Source organism: Zeugodacus cucurbitae, chromosome 6 (genome assembly GCF_028554725.1).
Source record: "Zeugodacus cucurbitae isolate PBARC_wt_2022May chromosome 6, idZeuCucr1.2, whole genome shotgun sequence".
NCBI classification, from domain to species: domain Eukaryota; kingdom Metazoa; phylum Arthropoda; class Insecta; order Diptera; family Tephritidae; genus Zeugodacus; species Zeugodacus cucurbitae.
Window position 1 is genome coordinate 36,953,908 of NC_071671.1, and position 23,637 is coordinate 36,977,544.

Below are 23,637 nucleotides of genomic sequence, written 5' to 3' on the forward strand. Positions count from 1 at the left end.
GTATTTTAACTTTTAGATATTATTTTTAAATGCTCTGTTCCCTATTAGACCTATATCATATATATACTAACTTAAATATATTTATATACTAATTATAAATAATTAAGAAAATAAAAACATGATTTTTTATAAATTCATGCAACAAAATATATTAATTTATTAACATAAAATATATAATATATTAAATATAATGATGTCACTTGATATATTAGATATCATTTGTAACAAATAATAGCAAAAATAATAGTTTCACACAGTTTAATATTATCAGTGTATTTCCCTAAAATTATATTTCGCACTGATTTTGTCATATACTTTTATCGGTATTACTTCTGGCATCCCGCCTTTTCTGTCAAAAATTCCTTCAACTCGCATTGCTACCAACTTAAAATGAGAGATCAGGGAATTCGGTTTGAGGAAAAATGAGAGAGTTTCGTATCATGTCATCTTTGACAATATTCTAGTTTGTTGCGTTTGGGTTTTACGTGTTTTTCGTGTTGTTTATTATTATTATTTGTTAATTTTAACTTTGTTGTTTATGATGAACAAATTTTATAGAAGTGTGTTTTGTATTACATTTAATTAAAAATAAATAATATATATTTCCATTTCGGATACTAAAAATCTAATATATCAAAAAGGAAACACATAATGAGGGATCACCAACCGGTTTGGAAGAAATCTGAGGACTCAGTTAAAAAATTTGATACTTCTGGTATACTATTAACTTATTGTTACACACATTTTTATTGTTGTACTTACAAAAGTATTGTTTACTTTTAGAAAATGTGATACATCATATAGCAGCAAGCCCAAGACAAATAAAAACACAAATTGCTAAAATTTCTTATACAAGCACTTCAAGAACTCCAACAAAGAAAAATAAACCAAAGGAGTCTCCTAAAAAACAAGAAGATGATTTTACAGAACCAGCATCAAGACAAGTAATTAACTCAACTGAACTTGAAACAAGAAAAATATGTCCAAATGATAATACTGGCGTTGATTTTGTTAAAATGAAAGAGGAGCGTGATCAAGAATTTAAAAATCTTAACACATATTTAACCGAAATTATAAATAATAAATCGGTAGAGAAATCAAAATTAAATGAAAGCGATACATTAGAAAATAAAGCGGATAGTAGTACTAGTAAACATGGCAAAATGTTTCGTAGATGTAGAACGGAAATGGATTATAAGCCTTGTACGCAATCAGAACGTCGTTCAAAGACGAGGGTGGGATCTATAGTAAGATCAAAGTCAAGTAATCCGCCGGACACCAGTTCGCATGAACATCTTCCTACAGTTTCACAAAAAGTTAAAAGAAAATCTTACAACGTTGAAGAAGCTCGAAAGTTTTTACAAGATCAAAAACGAAAAAGACGATCTCAACAATTGTCTACGCCTATAGAAGCTAAGGGTGAAAAAAATACCTTAGAAAAGGAACAAATAAAACTAAGGCTTGAAGAACTTCGTAAAAATTCTCGAGCAATAATTACTAAAAATGTTAATAAGAAAAATAATGCCTCCACTGGACATAGTAATCAAAAGATTTCTCTAGGTGAAATAAAAGCAAAAGAAATTATGATTGATCCTGACTTTTGTAAAGAAATAAACGCTACGGTAAAAGATAGTGGAGAAACAATAGAAGATAAAAACTTTGATCCCGAATTAAAAACAAGAAACGTAGTAACAAATATTAATAAAGTAATACAAAATGTGAAGGTAAGTTTGATTACATACGATGAAATGGGTGAATTATCGAAAGAGTATTTGTTGAAATGAGATGATAAGAAAAGCCCAAATTAACCATAAACAAAATCAATGTGTATACTCTAAACATAATTTACTATGAGAGTGGTTTGAAAAACTTTTTTATTTTATTTTTACAGACAGAAGGCAATATTTCGATAATTCCCGAAGCATTGGAGGAAATAGCGAATTTGAAACTCCCTGAGAAGCGAATTGGATTATTACGCAAACCAGAAACTAAAGATCACTCATTTAGTGCTATAAGAGAATTTAACTTTGACAAGGAAAATATTGCTTTAGAAATGATGACACCCAAATTAAGCCATTCAGTACCACTGATTCCAAAAACAACTAGTAATGATGAAATCAAAGGAAAAGATCGAGAAGTCATTCCAGTGGAATTTACATATCGTAAGCCCGCAACTGTTACATTACAAAATTCGCAAAGGGATGAACTCAAAAAATCTAAACAGTCGAAAGGAAATGAAGTTGATTCCATCAAGAAAGGTTGCGACGAAATCCAATCAAAGATTGAAACTTGTTCCAATAATATTACTCTTAATGATCTGCCATACTGGCTGAAGCCAAGTGCGGTACAGATCTATCCATACAATTTCATAATGGCTGTAAGACGCAAACTCGAAGCCCTTGCCGATGTAAGACCCGTTAATCAAACCGATACGAAATTTCAAAAAACTGTTAATACTGAAACTTCTGGTGAATCGTTTTCATCAAGAAATTACGCTTTTAAAACTCAACCAATTGTTAAAAAACCACATGCTGCAGAAAGTAAATATACAGGGAAATTAATTGAAACTATTAAGATAGACCCAGAGCGAAAAGATTATACAAATTGCAGCGTCTCTAATATACATCTTCTGCAATCTCAATCTGAATTCAACTCGAACCTTAGCTCAATTTCAGTGCAATTGCTTCATTCTTCAACTAATCAATCGAAAACATCATCAAAAAAATCAAATAGTATTCCACTAACTTATGCGAAATCTAAAGCCTCGGCTCAGGCATCGGAAGATGACACTACAATTTCCAGTTCAATATTTAATAGCCCTGAGCGAAATATTCGCCAAAGAAAAGTAATCGGTAAAAGCAAATTCGAAGAACTGCAGGGAACCATTAGTCCCCTCTCCCTAGAACGTGTAGAAAACTTGACAATAATGTCAAACAAGAAATTGAAAAAAGCAATTGCAGCGAAACATGTAAACCCTAACAGGGGAGATTCACAAGCTTCCTGCAAAATGGAGAACGTCTTGTCTCATAACAAGAGCACAACAAATGATATCGACTTCAATAAACTTCTAAACGACTTTAATCGCAGTTTGTCACAAGTTATTGAAGTAAATGATCGGCTTAAAACAACTATTAATAAATCTCATGAAATTTGTGGCTCGGTACATACAGAAAAGAACAATCCAAGCGAAGTTTATGAGTATACCACAGATTTTGAGAAATGCTCTAGTCATCAAACCTATAATAGTTCTTTGGAGCTACATAATGAAATTGAATTGCTTGATGCTCATATCGAAACTTATTCTGAAAAAGAAAACCTCGAGCTTGATTATGGAGATAAGCAAATCTCCAAACACTCGAAAAATATTAGTAAATATTCTTACAATTCAAATGAGTCGATGAAAGTTTCAAAAAACATAGAATCTCAGCAAGAAATGGACCGATTGCGCAAAATAGAAAAATCAAAGGAGAGATGCATAAGTTCGCAAAAATATGGATTGAGTAAAGAATATCATGAGGGGTCTGAAACATGTTCATTTAACGGGATATACAAAATGTTTGAAATATTAAAACAAGAAAAGTCTGAACGCGCAGAACATTTAACTGAAACTCTAATTTCAACGAATACTTCTGAGGAATATGCTTGCGAAATTCCTTCTAATATAACGGAAATTATTAAATCTAAGACTGAAAAGGAAAATGTACACCTATTGTCTAAAAATTTAACTTCAAGTCACAAAATTTTAGAAATGTTTGATCACTCCAATCTGGAAATTTCGTTGGGTTCCGCAAACAACGACAGTTTTTCTGACTCAACTTGTAGCTACACAAATGTGGGAATGGTTAGTATTTACACACAAATGTAAATAAGGACGAATATTTAATTTTTATTTATTTAGTATGAAAAGTTAATAAGAAATGAAACCACAAAATCTGAGCATTTGGCAGCCTTATTAAAAATGCGGGAAAAGGCTTTATTCGATCGAACAAAAGGTCAAATTGCTTGGTTAGAAGTTCAAAAGGAGCGCTGCAAATCAAAGGGTTTACTTATACAAATTGCGGCCATTAAAAAGAAGCAACGTGGAATTTTGCTGAAAATGGAAAAAGAGCGTGAAGAAATCAAAAGGTAAAAGTGAACATTTTATAAAAATTCAAGGGATACATGTATTATATAAAGAGTATACTGGTAAAACTGAGAAACTGACGCATATATGTATGTCCAGATTATAATTCCATTACAAAAGCAAAAGTCTAAACTGTCACCAAATTATTTGTGACTTTTAGAGTTTTAAGATCATTGCAACATCCACGACTGTAAACTTTGACATAGGGTGGCTGAGGGGACAGTGGACCAATCGTAGCAATATTAAAACATTTTAAATATCATTTGCTTTTGGGACATTTGCACAGTTACATTTAGTTAGATAACATCAGAATTTTAAATTTATACCAAAACCACGGTATTGATTCAATTGTTTATATCATAATTTGATAATTTCATAAATTTATATGTAAAGAAAAGAGCTGAAAACCACTGTGAAATTCGATGTTTCGGTTCAGTGGTTCTGCCTTTAGAAAAAACTTGTATCGGTTCAAATGGTTCAGCTTTTTATATGATGTGATATTATAAAACAAACATTTAACTTTAACATTGGCAACGGCGAATAAAACACGTTCGGCTGTTGTTAACTCGGCTATTCACAAAAGCTGTGTCTACGCCAGTAAAGAAGATATGAGAAAACCAGTGTATATTCATACGTGTATACGAAAATAACAAACTTCGTAATTTAGATCGAATTCATGTTCAATATTCATCACTACTTTGCTGCGTTAATTAGAAAAAAAAGTAATTAATCGCTTTTAACAATGTACCAAGCTTTTAAAGAGAACAACATACCAAATGGCATCAAACCAATTCACAGCGGTTTACCATAAGGGGTAGTCTATTTAAGCAAGTCGTGTATTATTTATGTTGAAAATGTTTATTGGGGTTTTTCATTTTGAACCGAACCGAATCATGTTTTTGAGCGGTTTTCGTTTCGGTCCAAAGCTCGCAAAAAGTTGTGATTCAGTTCAAAAACCGGGTTGAAACCCCTTGTAAAGTATGTAGTTAAGAACATAAAGTTCTGACAGCGAAACTATCGAAATGTGTAATCGACATTTTCGTAATTGTGCATTTATTATTATACTCTCGCAACTTGTTGCACAGAGTATACAAGTTTTGTCCACATGGCGAGTCGTGTTGAAATTCGGATGTCTGTCTGTCCGTGCAAACGATAACTTGAGTAAAAATTAAGATATCTTTATGAAACATGCTACACATGTTCCTTGGCACACTGCGGCAGTTGGTATTGCAGATAGGCGAATCGCCACACCCACAAAATGCCATTAATGAAATTCTATAACTAAGTGACAAATTATGATATAAAATTAAAAATGAATATGAGCCACCTCCTAATAGATTTTTTGTATATATCTCGCAAACGTTTAATGCAATATCAACCGGACTTACTAAAAGAATTTCCCTTTGTATGGCGTGCAACTTGATACAATCGGATAATCAGTTATGGGTTAAAAATCATATCTCAGGAACTACTCGTCAAATTTCAACCAAGTTTTGTACATAATAAATCCTTGACATCATGATTATATATTTTACACATTCATGCCATTCCTTCCTAGATTCATCGATGTTGTTAGCAGCATCTTTTATATCCATTGGTTCGATATGAGCTGTAATTTTCGGAAGGTACTCAATCATGACATCATCAGATAGTTCGGAAAAATTAGTAGTATGCCCAGGTGTATTATCAATTGGACTATATTTTTACCGAAAATAGCTGTAAATTTTGTATATATTCTATAGAAATTCAGAAGATATATTTTCCTTATAACAATGTTCCTCTGTGCCACAATGGTTAAAGTCGGGACAATACTTCCTCTAGCCCCATATACCTAATATTATAATTTTCAAACTTCCTGTTGGCTTAATACAGTATATATCAGTTCATATTGGAACTGATTTAGCAAAATTAAATGAGTGTATAATCTAGAATATAATGTAATTGTAAATAGTAAACAAGTAAATAGGCAGAGAATAACATATTCGGTTACACCCGAACCTAGTCCTTGTTTTACTGGCTTAATAAAATAGTCTCATTCAGAATTATTGGAAACTTTATGTTTCCAAAATGCTTTAGGCCAAAAATATCGTTAGGATTGAAAATATTCAACCCGCTTCGAATACTTGACGCTCAGTTACGACCAGAAAATTTGATAAATCGAATGGTGGTTTAAAATATCAGGAAGCATCAAGATTACATTGAGCAAAATAAAGTTCTCTACCCATTACATTGTTAAGTTTTAATAATTCAATAATTTCTAAGAACTATTAAAACCCAAATATTTTCAAAAGAAGAATAAAATATTAAATTAATATACGGGGACACCCATTATTATTTTGACACCGAAATCGAGTTATAACCTTTCAAAGTTCAAGATAACGGATATGAGGACGTCAGTGCTTGTGGCTAATTTTTACCTAAAATATCGTGCCAACAATAAGCAAAATTAGGTCAATACTTAATTTTCTTTACTGGCGTAGACAGTTTTACCAATGATGTGGAGGTCTTCTTCTTCCTCTGCTTCTTATTCGTTGAACTATGTCAATGTCGTCGAACAACTCATACAGCACATCGTTCTATCGTCTGCGGTATTCGCCGTTGCCAATGTTCAAAGCACAAAACCTTAGTCTCGAAAACTGTTAGTGTCATCTCATCGGATGTTGACATCGTCCACTCTTCTGCACCATAAATCCTTCTTCTTGACTGGCGTAGACACAGCTTACGCGGTTATAGACGAGTCCACAACAGCGCGCCACGCATCTCTCCTTTTGGCAGTTTGGTGCCAATTGGTAATACCAAGTGAAGACAGGTTCTTCTCCACCTGGTCCTTTCATCGGAGTGGAGGCCTCCCTCTTCCTCGACTTCCACCAGCGGGTACTGCATCGAAAACTTTCAGAGCTTGGGCACTTTCGTCCATTCGAACAACATGACGTAGCCAGCGTAGCCGCTGTCTTTTTATTCGCTGGACTATGTCTATGTCGTCGAATAACACATACAGCTCATCATTCCATCTTCTGCTGTATTCGCCGTTGCCAATGTTTAAGGGACCATAAATCTTCCGCAAAACCTTTCTCTCGAAAACTCCTAGTGCCGTCTCATCGGATGTTGACACCGTCCACGCTTCTGCACCATAAAGTAGGACGGGAATGATGAGGGACTTGTAGAGTTAAATTTTTGTTCGTCGAGAGAGGCCTTTACTTTTCAATTGCCTACTTAGTCCATAGCCTGTTGGCAAGAGTGATTCTGCGTTGGATTTCAAGGCTGACATTATTATCGGTGTTGATGCTGGTGTCTAGGTATACGGAATTATCTACAACTTCAAAGTTATGACTGTCAACAGTGACGTGGGAGCCGAGACGCGAATGCGCTGACTGTTTGTTTGATGACAGGAGATATTTCGTCTTGTCCTCGTTCACCACCAGACCCATTGGCTTCGCTTCCCTATCCAGGCGGGAAAAAGCAGAACTAACGGCGCTGGTTTTGACTAACGGCGCAGGTGAGGAATAATGAGTGACTTGGAAAGTTTCGTTTTGATTCTTTGAAATTGAAAGAGGCCTTTACTTTTCAATTACCTACTCAACCCATAGTAGCACCCTTTGGAAAGACTTATTTGATTCAACTTTTTAACATTTTTCCAGGAGTTTGAGTCATAAGTAAAAAAATTGTAAAATATTAAAAGGGGCCAGTAGTTTTCGATGTATACTTATTTATTTATTGTTTTCCAACTTTGACTCTTCATAGCATCTGTCATATAAGCTTGACAAAAAAGCCATTGAGTTAGCCAGTGAGAAATTTAAGATTTTATCTATATTTTGGATTGTTAGTAGCTATATCCCGTAATTGATGATATTCTTTTTAAAGTCCTTTTTACGAACTTCGAATACAAATATTTCGATTTTGGAGGCTAACTTCGAAAATTGGAGAATCAATTATTTTTACATATGACTGAATCTCCCGGAAGAAATTAGTTTTGTCTAATACCCAGTAGACACGGTACGGTGTAATCATATGTAAGAAAGTATGTGAACATATGTAGCATAATTAATTTCAAGAAATACTAATCCTAGGATATGCAATTAGTATTGTAACTTTCACAGGTGTACAAAGATAACCAATGCATTTCAAAAATTAACCACCGAAAATGAGTTGTTGTTTTCTACGCAATTATATTACGTAATAATAAGTATAACGGTTCACATTTGTATGAACATATGGAATGAATAGAAAAACCGAAGGTTTAGTGACGGTCTACGGTATAAAATCAACCGAAAATCTATAAAATCCTGGTATCTGGGGAAGGCGTTAATTGATTCCATTTAATGTTGTATGATTAAACTGTAATTATGATATATTATTACGATAATTCACAGATTGACCGGTATTTCATGATAAAGACAATTAGAATAATATAAACATTTGCATGCAAGATGGACTTAATTATCATCCGATTTACTGATTTTCACACGACGTTACAGAAATAAATTTCTTCAGTAAGTGTGATTGATAAGAATTACTAGTTTGTGAGGAAAAGTAGTTCTGTGGTGTTGTCAATAATAAGCGTATAGACAAATGGCTTATTTAAAAAGGGACTTTAAATATAACATTGCGAGATAAAAAATTAGATACTGGAGAACACATAGTTATCATCACAAAAACTGTATATGTGTTAGCGCGTAACAAATATCTCACATCAGGTTACAGATAACAGTGTAAGATGTTTTTATTGACACTTTAAACATTATTTGCATTATAATTTTATATATAATAATATAACGTTGCAAAATTGAAATGTCTCATTGTTCAATGTATACATTTTCCAATAAATTATTATTTTCAATGGTCAAGCTGAGGTATCCAAATGAAATGAATAAGTATCAAAATTCAGTGAAAACCTAAATGAAACATTTCTTTAAAAAATCGTAATTCTATAATATAAAAATGAATCGCAAAATGTGTTGCTAAGCGCATAACTCGTGAGCTGAACCGATTTCGCTAATTCTTTTTTACAATATTCCTTGAAGTATAAAGATCTTCTTACGGAGAGAAAAATTAAAAAAATGTCCTAAAAAAGTCTAAAATCCACACTTTTCTAATGTCTCATACAAACAAATTCTAATCTATAGATATATGTAAAATTAATTGCTCTGTTCGTGAGTCTCGCAAAACGTCGAGAACGGCTGACGGTGAATCGGCCAGGAAAATATTAGAAAGTAATTAAATATGGAAAAATTGCGATAAAGATAATAATAAGAGAATTTTATTCGAGTTGACAACAAAAATATGAAAAAAAATATTGTTGCTTTGTTCAAATATTTTTGTCAGTGTTTAATTGTATAAGGTTGTGTCGATAGCCCTAAACAATTTGTAACCTATAAGGAAATGCTATGTTCGGGTGCAACCGTGCATTAATATTTTTAAGAAAACACACAATTTGACCTATATATTCGGCATAAAGTCCAATAAAAAAATCATCATATACAGTATATAAGGGCTGATGTAATTCCTGAACCAATTTCTCTCATTTTCACCACTAAGGATAACGGGAATAGGGGCAACTTGGCATCTGTTAGTAGGCAAACCAACGGCACATTCCGCCTTGAAATTACTTCTAAATTGCAAATCGACGAAACACCAGTCTGCAAAATCGACAAAAGTAACGCAATAGCGAAGATTATCCAGATATTCAAGAAGTCGCTGGAGGCACTGCGCAGGATTTCAATGGATTTACGCGACAGCCAAAAAATTTTTGGTAGAGCCATGATTCTGTTGGCAGGTGATTTACGCCAGGCTCTTCCAATTATTCCTGGATAATCGCATACCTAAAATCTTCGAATTTGTGGCGACATATAAAGAATCGAATCAAATCTAATTACGATTGTAGAAGCAGTTGGAAATGGTAGGGTCCCAGTTGACACCTCAATGGATTAATAACATTTCCAACATATTTCTGTCACTTCATTGACTCGAAGGAGAAGCTTATTCATCGTGTTTTTCCTGACATGAAACCACAATATGATAACCATAAATGACTGCTTGAATTACCTATATTGGTGGTAAAAATAACAAGGATCTCTTTGATCTTAATGCGACAATTTAGAATTTCGTTCAAGGAGATTTGACACAGCCACAAACCATGATGACGTATTTAATTATCCAACAGAATATTTAAAATTGCTGGACTATCCCCACTCACTTGCAATTAAAAGTAGTGTGAGTTGTCATAATGCTGCGTAACATAAATCAACCTCGACTTCGCAATAGAACAAGACTGGCTGTGAAGAAGGTAATCAATATCGTCACCAAAGTCACCAAGATAAAGCCAACTATGAAATTTGGTCATTTGTTACTTTCTTCAATATACAATTTAAAAAATCAAAGTTTTACAAATTATGATGATTTACGCTTAATACAGATCTACAATAATGTCTATTAATCATTTTAAAATCGGTTATAACGTTTTCGTCTTTATGCGTAAGAATTTTTTCTCTGCATTGAAAAATTTACGAATTTAATGTATACCTTAGCCACAAAAACGTGTGGCCGGGTCTGCTAGTCTATAATAAAAAAATGAATCGCAAAATGTGTTGCTAAGCGCATAACACAGGACTTTAAAAGATTTAAGCGACATCCAAAACGTTTTTGGTCGAATGATTCTGTTGGCAGGTGATTTATGCCAGACTCTTCCAATTATTCCAATTGAAACTAATCGCGTGCCTAAAATCATCAAATTTGTTGCGACACATGAAGAATTGTCAATTAACAATTAACATACGAGTGTTTTGCAACAATATCAAATTGCGATTGTAGAAGTAGAAGTTGAGAATAGTAGGGTCGCAGTTGACACCTTGATGGATTAATAACATTTCCAACAGATTTCTGTCACTTCACTGACTCGAAAGAGAAGCTTATTCATCGTGTTTTTCCTGACCTATATTGGTGGTAAAAAACAATTTAGAATTTCGATCCAGGAGATTTGACACAGCTACAAACCAGGATGACGTATTCAATTATCCCACAGGCTATTTAAAATTGCTAGACTATCCCCACTCACTTGCAATTAAAAGTAGTGTGCGTTGTCAACATGCTGCGTAACGTAAATCAGCCTAGACTTTGCAATAGAACAAGACTCGCTATGATAATCAATATCGTCACCGCAGCCATGATTGAGCTAACTATGAAATATCCTCAATTGTTACATACTTCAATATACATTTAAAAAATTCAAAGTTTAACAAATTATGATAATTTACGCTTAATAAAGATTTACAATAATGTATATCAATCATTTTCATCTTTATGCGTAATAATTTTTTCACTGTATTGGAAAATTTACTAATTTTATGTATATGTGGTGGTAATGGTGTTATTAAATGAAACACTATTTAACCACTTACTTATTTAAGTAAACTTTATTCACACACGAGTAAATCCTATTTACAAGTATAATATATTATTTGTTAATACATATAGTTACGAATATATTTGAAGTTGAGCGCAGTAGAACACGTATGGTTTCGTCGGATGATCAAAAGCAATAGAGCGAATAAGGGAAATGAATATGAGGTGATTAATATTGTAACGGGACTAAATATTTTAGTTGCTGAATGCAGTGTTACCAGAAAGGAGTTAATTACAATATTAAGAAAAGTTATTTAATTTATCTATTACAATTAGGAGAGATGCTAGTCGCTGCAGTACAGTAAAAAAAATTTATTATTTTTAAGAAGAATTTTAAATTTTACGAATTATATTGGAATATAAGTGATCTTATTACTAAACATTACTTTAAGATTAGTATGATGAATTTTTTGTGGAGGATTCCAATTCGTTTATGTCGTTATCAGGTACGTATACTGGTTTAAGTCTATCCACTGAAATAGATGTCGGGGCGGGACTTTGAACGGTCCTTCGTAGGGCGATGAGAATGAAATTTCAATATGATCATTTTTTACCAAAACATGAGAACAGGTGTTTAACTCTTTAAAATAAAATATTGATCTCTTTCCATGTCTTGACATTTCTGCAGGTGCGAGATTCTTGAAATGATTGTTTAAATTCTGCAGTAGTTCGGCGGTAGTTATTTGTTTGTTTGTAGGATCGATGAATTCTCCAGGCAAACGTATTGGTTCACCATATACGAGTTCGGCTGGTGTTGTGCCCATGTCTTCTTCCTATGCTGTTCGAATACCAAGTAGTACAACTGGTAGAGCGTCCAACCAAGTTTCGCGATGACAGAGGAATGCAGATTTGAGTTGACGATGAAAACGTTCGACTAACGCATTTGATTGCGGATGATATGGAGAAGTCCTTAGATATTTAATGCCAAGGATCTGTGACAGTGAGTTAAACAGTTAGGACTCAAATTGACGTCCTTGATCTGATGGGATTCGTTTTGGTACACCGTACCGAGCAATCCAGTGGCTGAGTAGTGCTCGGGCTACTGTATCTGCTGTTCCGTTTTCCAAAGGTATAATCTTTAGGCATTGATTAAATCATTTAGAATATGGTAGAGAAACCAAGTCTATATGTATGTGCTCAAATCGTTGTAAGGGGGCTTGAACAGTAGCGATAGGCGTTGAAACGTGTCGTTGTATTTTGTTACGTTGACAGTCGATGCAAGCTTTTGCCCATGTGTCAGTCTTTGTTTATAGACGGCCAAACAAATCGTTTGTTCAAATACTGGTACGTATGGTCGTATAGATCCAGTAGTAATATTACAGTACAAGACTGGTTCATTGGCCTCTGTCTGTATTTTCTGCAGTAAAAGTGATGTTGACGGATCGCTCAGTAGTTGTTACCATTCTGTGTCGTGGTGTTGTGCAATTGCTAAACTTTGCGTGGTGACTGATTCAGAAATCGCGTTGACGCGGGAAAGCGTATCTGCAACAATGTTTTGGTGTCCTGAAATGTGTCTGATATCCGAAATAAATTGACTGATGAAATCCAAACGACGGATCTGCCAAGGCGAGGCTCGTTCTGTGCGTTGTTGGAAAGAACGCGGTAGTGACTTATGGTCAGTAAAGACGATTACATAACGCCCTTCGAAAATGTGTCGAAAATATTTTACGGCTTCGAATATTGCATGCAGTTCGCGATCATATGTAGATAGTTTTTGTATTGATGGTGGTAGCTTTTTACAGAAGAATGCCAATGGTTGCCCAGTTTTATTGACATATTGCTGTAGAATAGCGCCTATGCCGTGTTGGAGGCATTTTCGTTCTGTGCGTTGTTGGAAAGAACACTGTAGTGACTTATGGTCAGTAAAGACGATTACGTAACGTCCTTCGAAAATGTGTCGAAAATATTTTACGGCTTCGAATATTGCATGCAGTTCGCGATCATATGTAGATAGTTTTTGTATTGATGTTGGTAGCTTTTCACTGAAGAATGCAAATGGTTGCCCAGTTTTATTGACATATTGCTGTAGAACAGAGCCTATGCCGTGTTGGGAGGCATCTGTTAAAATGGCCCATTGTGTGCTTGAATCTGGATGCACCAGTAATGTTGTTTCAGTTAGAGCTTGCTTAGCTTTGTTGAACGACGTTTGATGTTCTTTGGTGCATTCTATCCTTTGCGAGTTTTTTACTTTTAGTCCTTCCAGCAATGAGTTTAGTGGTACTAGAATTTCGGCCGCTTGTTTGATAAATTTCCTGTAGAAATTTATTGTACCACGAAATCTTCGTAAACTTTTGATAGTAGTAGGAAATTCAATACTTAGGATAGCGTTAACCTTATCTTTTAATGGCCTGATACCATTTTCGTTGACTGTGTGGCCCAAAAATTGTACCTCGGTTAGACCAAAATTCGATAACGTGGAATTGATGACTAATCCAAAATCTTGAAGGCGGTTAAATAAAATTTCAAGATATTGCAAATGTTCGTGCTCGTTGGCTGAAGCTACCAGGATGTCATCGATATATACGAATATAAATGGAAGATCTCGTGTTACTTCATCGATGAACCTTTGGAACGTTTGTTCTGCGTTTCTTAGAACAAAGGTCATATAAGGATACTCAAATAGCCCAAAATGCGTTAAATGGCCGTTTTAGAAATGTCTTCTAGTGCGACCGGGATTTGGTTGAATGCGCGAACCTAATCTATAGTTGAAAAAATGTTTTTTCCATGTAGTGTAGCGGTAAAATCTTCGATACAGCGTACGGAGTATTTATCTGGAATTGTGCTAGCATTTAGACTGCGGTAGTCCCCACATGGTCGCCATCCTCCAGTGCTTTTTGTTGTAAGATGTAATGGCGATGACCATGGGCGGTTCGAAGGTCGAGCGATTCCCAGTTTGATCATGTTATCAAACTCTTGGCGTGCAGCTTGGTAAACGACGTGCTTCGTACTGGTGTCCGTTGAGGTTGACTAGTAAGTCAAAGTGATTCAGGAAGTCAGCCCCAACGATTGGTTTCGTAACATCGGCGATGATAAAATGCCACAAAAAATCACTGCGAAGTCCTAGATTGAGTGACAATAGCCTTTTTCCATACGTGTGGATGATAGAGCCATTTGCCATTTGTTGGTGTTGTATTTCTCGACCATTATTTTGGGAAAACTGACAGATCGGAACCTGCATCCACCAAATATTGTGTACCTGAGGTTCGATCTCTAATGTTAAGACGGTGAGAATTTTGCTGAGTCATTAGCGATTCTCTTGTGCGTTTCCCGAAAATGTGCAACCTTTTTTGCACCGTATAGCGTTTTTACCGTATTTCGCATGGTAGTAACAAAACCCGTTAGAGCTCAGCCGACGTTGTTGGGAATGGCTACGTGACCTCGGATAGTTGTGCTGTCGTGTGTTTGACCTAGATTCCCGTTTGTTAATAACGGCTGATAGGGCCACTAACTGTTTGGTTAAGTCCGATATTTGTTGGACTATATCTACGTCGTTACTGTTGTTGGTGCTTCTGGAAACCAATGTAGTGGTTTTGGAAACTGATGAAACGTACATACCTGGTAAGAGATCGTGGAGCTTGTCTGCACTAGCGCCTAGATTTTCCAACGTTGTATGTGTTTGTAATGCTAATATGGCGCGAGTGTCCTTTGGTAAAGCGGATAAACATTTGGCCTTAAGTACATCTTCGTCGACTCCCGGAACCAGCACTTTGAGACGGCGCAGGAATTGTGATAGCGTGCGATCGCCAATCTCCTCACCATCAGGAAGTTGTTGTAACTTCGCTTCCTTCGATTTAGAAAAACGGCTAATAAGTGCCATTTTGAGTACAGTGAAAGGTGTTGGTATTGGTGGGTCAACTATGATGTCTTCCACTTCTGCAGCATGTCGCGTATCGAGGATTGAAACCGCATGGTTTAATTTGTCAGAGTCTCTTACCACTCCCAGGATCCTAAATTGTGCTTCGATTTGGGCGATGGCTTGTCAGGATTAAACTGTATAGGTCGAATGATGTTAGACGTTGTTTGTGATGGTTTCCTGTCTTCGGAATAGTCCTCCGATGGTGACTGCTTTACCTAGTTGGTACTGGTGTTATGTGTAGGTTTTAGTGTTCTGTAGCTCAAACCGCGTGGCGTGGGTATGCAAGTTCAACTTCTTAATCCGGTTTTACTTTGACGATCGGTGTAACCAATGTAGGTTATGGTATAGAGATGTAGATTATAACCAATGTAGAGGTTATGGTACAAATATTGGAGTCACGAGTTCTCCAAAGTGGCGGTTAGTCCATAAATCACGTCGATTGATGATATTGTGCAATTATGCTTTTAAACGTCTTGCGTCGATTATACTTATTTTCGTCGGGATCACCAATGTGGTGATTATGGTGTTATTAAATGAAACACTATTTAACCACTTACTTATCTAAATAAACTTTATTCACACACGAGTAAATCCTATTTACAAATATAATATATTATTTGTTAATATATATAGTTACGAATATATTTAAAGTTGAGCGCAGTAAAACACGTATGGTTTCGTCGGATGATCAAAAGGAATAGAGCGAATAAGAGAAATGAATATGAGATTATTTCTTTTAAATATCGCGGAAACATGGTGAAAATGCGAGGTAGTCTTTTCCATACTACATTCCCATAGTCTAATTGAAACCCCTGGTATGCGGTATGTGTGATCACCACTGCTGGTACATACACTCTACTATGTAGTCGCTCAAAATGCGAATTTTTCGAAAATAAATTTCAATTCAAAAGAGCCTCTAAAATTTAACAGTTACTCTTATTTATGTGCATATATGTATATATGTAAATATCTACCTCTCTATCTATAGTTTTGGCAAATTATAAATGTATTTTTATTTAAACTTTACATATTTATACATGCGTACATATGTGAGTATAAGTGTATCTGTATACGAATAGGGCAAATATATACATACATATGTATACACACGATGGTGCGCATCACTAAAAATATAGAAAATCCTCCAGATCCATTCATAAATTGTTTATCGAAATGGGGCATTCATATTTACATCTCTTCTATGTTTGTGTACGAATTCGCTTACTACACTCGTATTCGGATGTATTCGTCAACGTTTCGTTTCTGATTATCCAAAATCGCTGGCATTGCTCGCGCAAGACGTTGAACATGGAAAGCGCTGTCGTGAGTTGCGCGAGGGCCTCGAAGCCGTGTAGTATTGTGTTTGTGCTGTAAAAAAATAAAATAAAAATAACAAAACGTGTGTAGTAGCACTGAGGACAGTCTCGTTGAAAATTTGTTTGCAGTTGTAAATTTGCTTTTACCCGCTCAAATAATGCGGATACCTTAGTGTATGTTTTAATTTGAAAATATTTTCTAAGACTTACGAAACTGAACGATATTCTGTCAAAGTATAAACTGTGCTGTAAAGCCCATAGAGAGAGAGAGTATGCTTGAAATTCTTCATTCGTCATAAGGGCAACATGTTATCTTTCTAGAAACCATTAAGTAATTTTTATTCTCGTAAAAACTTAATTTCAATATAAATTCAACTGGTTTTTAAACTGACTACCTTTATACTACTGTTTATACGTACATATCTTTGCTTTAATTTGAATAAATCGATTTAATATTCATAAATTCAAAACATAAAGCAACGCAGAGTTGGAAATCAATGGAATGTTTTGTTCATTTGCTCTAGATGTTTTGCTTTTTGCGCAAACACATCTGTATAAGCCTCATTGGCACATGTATTGTACGAGTATGTACATATGTATAGATGTGCACAAGTGACGATATTGGAATTTAAATTATTATTGATACGGCGTGCCTTTATATAAAAGCATGCAGTCAGTTATCGTCATGAATACCACGCAAATTTAAATGTCACTGCTCCACCACATCTCCAATTATTTATGATAAAGAAAATAAACAAAATTAAAATTAACTAAAAATATTTTAGTCGTGTGTACATCAAACATTAAACAGTTGTCAAAATTAGTAAAATAATTGAATATAAATACATTCAAGATATGGGTTTAACAGAAAAGCAGAAAAGTTAGTGTCTTAAAAACATTCGATATGATTATTCGAAATAGTTATCTTCTATGATATACCCCATTAACAGCGATCTTCCAACTATTCAATACCATTTTGTTACTGTTTTGTTATTACTTCGAAATAGGCCACCGTTAATCATCGCTAATGTATTTTCGGTGAACATTCTCTTAAGATATGAGAACAGCAAAAATGCAATTTTATATCCCGAAATAAAAACAAAAGTTCTTACATTTTATAACCCACGTACATGTAACTCTATTGAGATGTGTCGCTAATTTTAGGTTATCTGAATAATGCCTTGCTTGCATCAGTTAATAAACAACCCGCAAACAAAATCTCAAAATCGCAAAATCTCTCTCCCCTATGAAGGCTAAAGAAATAAGGCTACCACGAATTAATTATATCCGTTATTGTCAACAAATGAAAATATACATATACATATATTCCACCTTCATTGCAATTGATATCCAACTAGGAATTATCTGACTCTTCGTGCTTCGTCATATCTTTTAGTAAAGTTCAAGAGTTGTCAAGAATTGTTTTAACTACAGATGAAGATTTTAATTTTGCCCAAATTTTTGCAATTCCAAAGTCGAAATATGTTATAAGATTAACCCTTTCATGCCCAATGTTGCCTATAGACAACATTGTACTTACCGGCTTCTAATTCTCGTTATTTAAATTTTTTTGACTAGCGGTTGTTTCAGACTTATGTGTTGTGCAAGCTTACAGTTACATTTTTTGTTATGAGCTGTGCACGTATTCATTCAGTAGTCGATTTCCGCAGAGTGGAATTGTCAAAATCGGTTTCGCGAAAAAAAGTTATTCTAAAGTGGTTATACAAAAAGTGTTCAAAAACATAAAAATAATTGTTATATTTTAAAACAAAGTGAATTAAAGAACCGTTATCAAAGAAAAAATGTTGATTATTTTGTGAAGTAAGATCGTTTTTGAGTGTGCGAAATAATAGGGACATGTGTCATGTGTCCCTATTATTTTTCACATGACTGTATATCTGCCCTAAAAATAATGTTAGCTCCGCCCATTTTAATTCGGGCATGAGAGGGTTAATTTCAATTTAGCAAGTGTCTGTGTGCTTGATTGTAGCTAATCTAAAATATTTTCTTATCAGTCTCTCATTTCGTTACATTCCCCTTTAATGCGAAGATAAAAATCCACCTAGAGACGTGACATAGATAGTCCATACCTATAAATGTTTACATAAATAATAGGGATGTGCTTTTATCACATTTACTAAGGTGTCAAATTTCACTAGGGTTTGTTCATCAAAGTATGATAATCTCGTTTGAAATATTTTCCGATTTGGTTTGATTTTTTTTAATTATACCCGAAACTGGAACTCGCCGAGTTTTAAGGGTGTAATTAAAATGTTAATATGTATTTATAAAATTAGAACACCCCTAGGAAATGCTATTAATATACCACCTTTATTATAAGATATTTTAACACAATATTTTGCTTCAGGTTACTGCAATCGACTACCACAACAAGTTCAACGGAGTCAACGTCGAACCGTGAAAGGAACGCATTCGTTTCCACGTCAAGAAAGCGCGATAAGAGTGTGGCTCCTCAGAAAACTAACTCAAAAATTAGCCGTAGAACTCCGCAAATCGGTCGGGATGAGAAGCAACCGCCGCCTTCACAATCTTCTTCAGTTAGCAGCATTTGCAACAATGCAACAGGTTTATCGACACAGAATTTTAATGTAAAAGTGGATCGACCGGAACCAGTAGTTCGTGCTAATTACACCCTTGAAACGTCCCGTTCACTTGAGGAGCTTTTAGAGAAACGTGAATTAGATTTACAACGTCGTCGAAAGCATGTTGAGCGATTGATGCAGTGGCATCGTCGACTCGATCAAGAAGAAGCTGAAGTTCTACAAATGGAGAACAAACTACTTAGCTATAACACTCAAAGTCAATCTAAACATCTTGTCACTGACAAAACAAAGGATTTGCCTCAAGATCACGTTGGCACATTTTCCGTTAGGAACTATAATGCACACGTAAAAGTTCAGCGCCGTTTAAAAGAAATTAAGAATAGTTTAAAGGAATTACACAGCATTTCAAGTACGCATACAACTGCCGGAAGTAACGAAGGAAGTGGAGAAGAATTTGTGGCCGATGCAATTGATTGCGTTCGTACCACTGGCACGAAGTTGAACAAATTGTGGCGTCGACTCACCTCACAGCAATATGATAAATATGAACCTGATAAACACTATAAACTCTCAAAAACAGATTTGGAACATCTCTATGAGGCTGCAAAGGTAGCAGTGCTTAAAGACTTTTCACGTAATGAGGGCCGCTTGGCTGCTGAGCTTCTAGAAAAAAGTATATTTTCTTACGACTCGAATATATCACCAGTATTATCAAATCAGCAAAAACAACCAGAGCAAGTTTTGGTACCATCTCTGAAATTGTGTACCAGCTCTGAATCTGATAAAGAAGCTGACACATGGGACGATACATCCGCTAATTCTTTACAACCAGATAATTATAGTCCAAGCACTGCTGCAGAAAAATTTCAACACGTCTATGAACGCAGTTCGGGCTCTGCTACACCTAGCTCGGCTGTTACGCAATCGTTATCTGAAGCAAATATATTATTAACAAAAATAACGTCAGAGATGAGAAGTTCAGCCCCTAACACAATTCCAAATGTTGGTTTAGTTCGAAGTCTATCCGATGGTGTATTATTCTCTAAAGAGAGTATACCGCAAGATAGAAAACAGGAAGCAGTGAACGTATGTAAAGGACAATGCGCAGAATTTAGTCAAAAGTCTTCCACCTCTCAGATTGAAAGTCTTTCGAAACAAGATTTAAAAAGCAATATTCCATTACCGTTACCATTAAATACCTGCAGTACAACATATGAAAATAGTAAATCTGCTAACGAACCTGTGTTTGCAACAGCGGGATTGAGCTGTAAAAATGCGTGCAAGGAAAATGAAACGGTAGTTCTGGAAACTATGAGCCGCAGCACAGCATATAATGAAGAATACAAAGTTTCTCCTAATCAACAAGAAATTCTTAACAGCTTTCAGCAAAATTCGGATAAAATTTCAAATGATAATAATAACAGTAATAGTTCATGTACAAATTTAGACTCATCTCGAAATGATAATAATAACAGCATCTCATTCACAAATTTGGACTCAATTAAAAGCCAAACTTTAAACGACCAAGAGTCGTTTAATTCGAAAACCTTTATAAGTGAGCCAAAATTGTGTGAATCTGAAGCACCCACGAATGAAAATTTGATTTCCAAGTCATATGGAGACGATTTTGAAAGCACCGGCGAACTAACGCAATTAGATGATTTATCATTGCCTCATTTTGAAAGTATTGTGGATGTTTCCTTGCCTGGAGATGAAAGTAACAATCCAGACAGTGAAAACGTAGATCTAGATCCGAATGAAAAAGATAATATGGAAAAAAATATAGCGGTTTTATTTAGTGATTCAGAAAATTCCAGGGATTCGTCAGCGCAGCAGTCTAATTCAGAACAAATACCAGTCCCTTCACCACCCCCAACTCTCGCAGATAATGTGCGCCTCCAAGCTCAGGACGCTAATAAAGGATCATCAGCATCGAGCTCAGCGCAACTTATGCCTGACATTATAAATGAACTTGAAATACGACGTTGTCAACAAATACTAATCGAACCTGAGGTACATATATTTGATTCTTAATTAATTAATAGTTGTAAAACTGAAGTTAAAATTTAATAAATTCGCAGAAAGCAAAGCAATTTGACAATAATTCAACTGTTATACCATATATGTACGTCCGGGAAATTCCGAATAAACCACCACCGCCTTATGTACCCCCTGCGCACGGAAGTCCAATGACAACTATATTTCCATCTGAGGAAAGGATTAGAGAAATAAGCTATCGACGAACACATGAATTATACTGTGAACTCCTTAAGACTGGTTGGTATTCATTTGAATTTTATCTTATGTTACTATATGCATCTGCGGAGATCTACCCTTTAAGGGGTTAGGTGGGTTTCAGAGGTTAAAAACAAGGCTATTTTTTAATTTTTTTTTAATATATACAATGATATATTTCATTTAAACAATTCAGCGTATCAAAGATACATGTTTAAACAGTATATTGTGAAATTTTTATTCAAAAATTCCGAAAACTCAGCTGTTGGCACCTCATATAATAATAATAATACCAAAAATCTTTCTATAGTACATGCTAGTTAATGAACGAAGGAAAATATTGAAATTTGTATTTTTGACAGAGTTTTAACAAAAAAATTCACTTTTTTGATCAAATTTTCGGCATATATTGGCTCGAACAAAACTAGTTATAATAACAATATAAAAAAAAAATTCTTCGTTCATTAACTAGATAATGTTATTTCAAAGATGTGTGCAAAATTTGAACAAAATCGCTTCATAATAATAAATATAATTTAAATGCGTTTAAATTTTTTATTCGTACTGACGTGGCCTGACGGATGGAACTTCCAAAGGGTATATATCTTAGAATAACACTCGGATTGACACGATATTTTTGGAAGATATTGCAATATTTAATAAGACAATAATTTTTTTTTTTCAAATTTTGAAATTTTGAAACCCACCTAACCCGTTAACCTATCCTATCCTACTATATGAATGTTTATGTGAAAATATTACTATATTTCGTATTTTCTTATTTTAGATTATATTAATGAAACCGGTGAAAAATTGCCGACAGTGATGGATGAGAAAATAACAAATATTTACGAACGCATTATACTGGATATCTGCCGTGAATATCTTGACGAGCATAGTGAGGTTTTAACCCAAGGAGATGCCGTCAATTTCCATACTCAATTGGCATTCTTCAATCCTCCAAATCGGTTACACTGTATTCAAGAGTCCGTATACAAAGAAGTTCGACGATGTCTGGCTATGGATAAAACGTTGAAACGACGTACACCAATATATTCCGTGTATGGCCAAAGGGCAAATCGTGATCACATCGGTAAAATTATAATCCAAGAAATGTATGACGAAGATGATAAATGGTGTAACTTTCATCGGGAAGAAAATGAAGTAGTAGATTTAATCATTTGCGAGATGATTGGAAAATGCCTAACTAGCATAGCAAAAGAAGTTCTAATTGAAGAAAATGGGACCGTTGATATCACATATAGAGACGATGAAGATGCATGTGATGGAGTCAGCAGTTGTTCTCATGAAGCAGGGTCAAAACAACCGAATAACAGTGTAGACCTTCTAATACATGATGCTTAATTAGCAATGAAGAACCGAAATTTATTCGGATTTTGTACTTATTTTTAGAAATGCGTTGTTAAATAAAAATTATCTATTAATTTTTAATATATTCTACAATACTATGAGAACTTACAAAATTTGAGTAATTTTTTTCTAGAAAGACCTCAAAATATTAAAATATAAAAAATTTAGCTTTATGTTAATCAAAATATATATGACAGGACCCATGTAAAGGAATACAAAAAGAACTATAACTATTCAAAAGTAATGCAAATATTATTATTACATGGATACTTTATTTTAAATATATTTTATAAGTAGTAATTTTGTCCGGATCACCTTCATTATTGTTTGTTTATGTAAATCATTCTTGGCAAACTGATCTTGATAGCTGTTTTTGGAAAGTCATAGCTATGCAATTTTATACCTCGAAAAAAACACCTTATGTTGTTATGCAATGTAAAAAGAGATCTCGAATAGTGAGAGAAAACAAGTAATATTCTTTGCAACGACGTTATACGAATGATAATACTGAAATAAAATTCGCCAAGATAATTTTATATATTTACTAGCAGACCCGGCCACACGTTTTTGTGGCTAAGGCATATGTACATAAAATTAGTAAGTTTTTCAATATAGTGAAAAAATTCTTACGCATAAAGACGAAAACGTTATAGCCGGCAAATTTGAAAATGATTGATGCAAATCAACATGATTTGTAAAACTTTGTATTTTTTAATCTTATATTGAAGTATGCCAGAATTGAGTAAATACAATGACGATATTGATTAGATTCTA

At 34.5% G+C, this 23,637-nt stretch overlaps 1 protein-coding gene across 1 annotated transcript; it reads left to right on the plus strand.

The window, feature by feature from the left end:
- The first annotated feature begins 441 nt into the window (after window positions 1-441).
- On the plus strand, window positions 442-23,637 carry Cep350_0 (Centrosome-associated protein 350). The gene is made up of 7 exons (XM_011195098.3): window positions 442-715; window positions 784-1,724; window positions 1,892-3,841; window positions 3,899-4,125; window positions 19,062-21,270; window positions 21,339-21,534; window positions 22,280-23,637. Exons 1-7 carry the CDS (start codon window positions 652-654, stop codon window positions 22,855-22,857), a joined length of 6,165 nt encoding a protein of 2,054 aa, XP_011193400.1. The 5' UTR covers window positions 442-651; the 3' UTR covers window positions 22,858-23,637.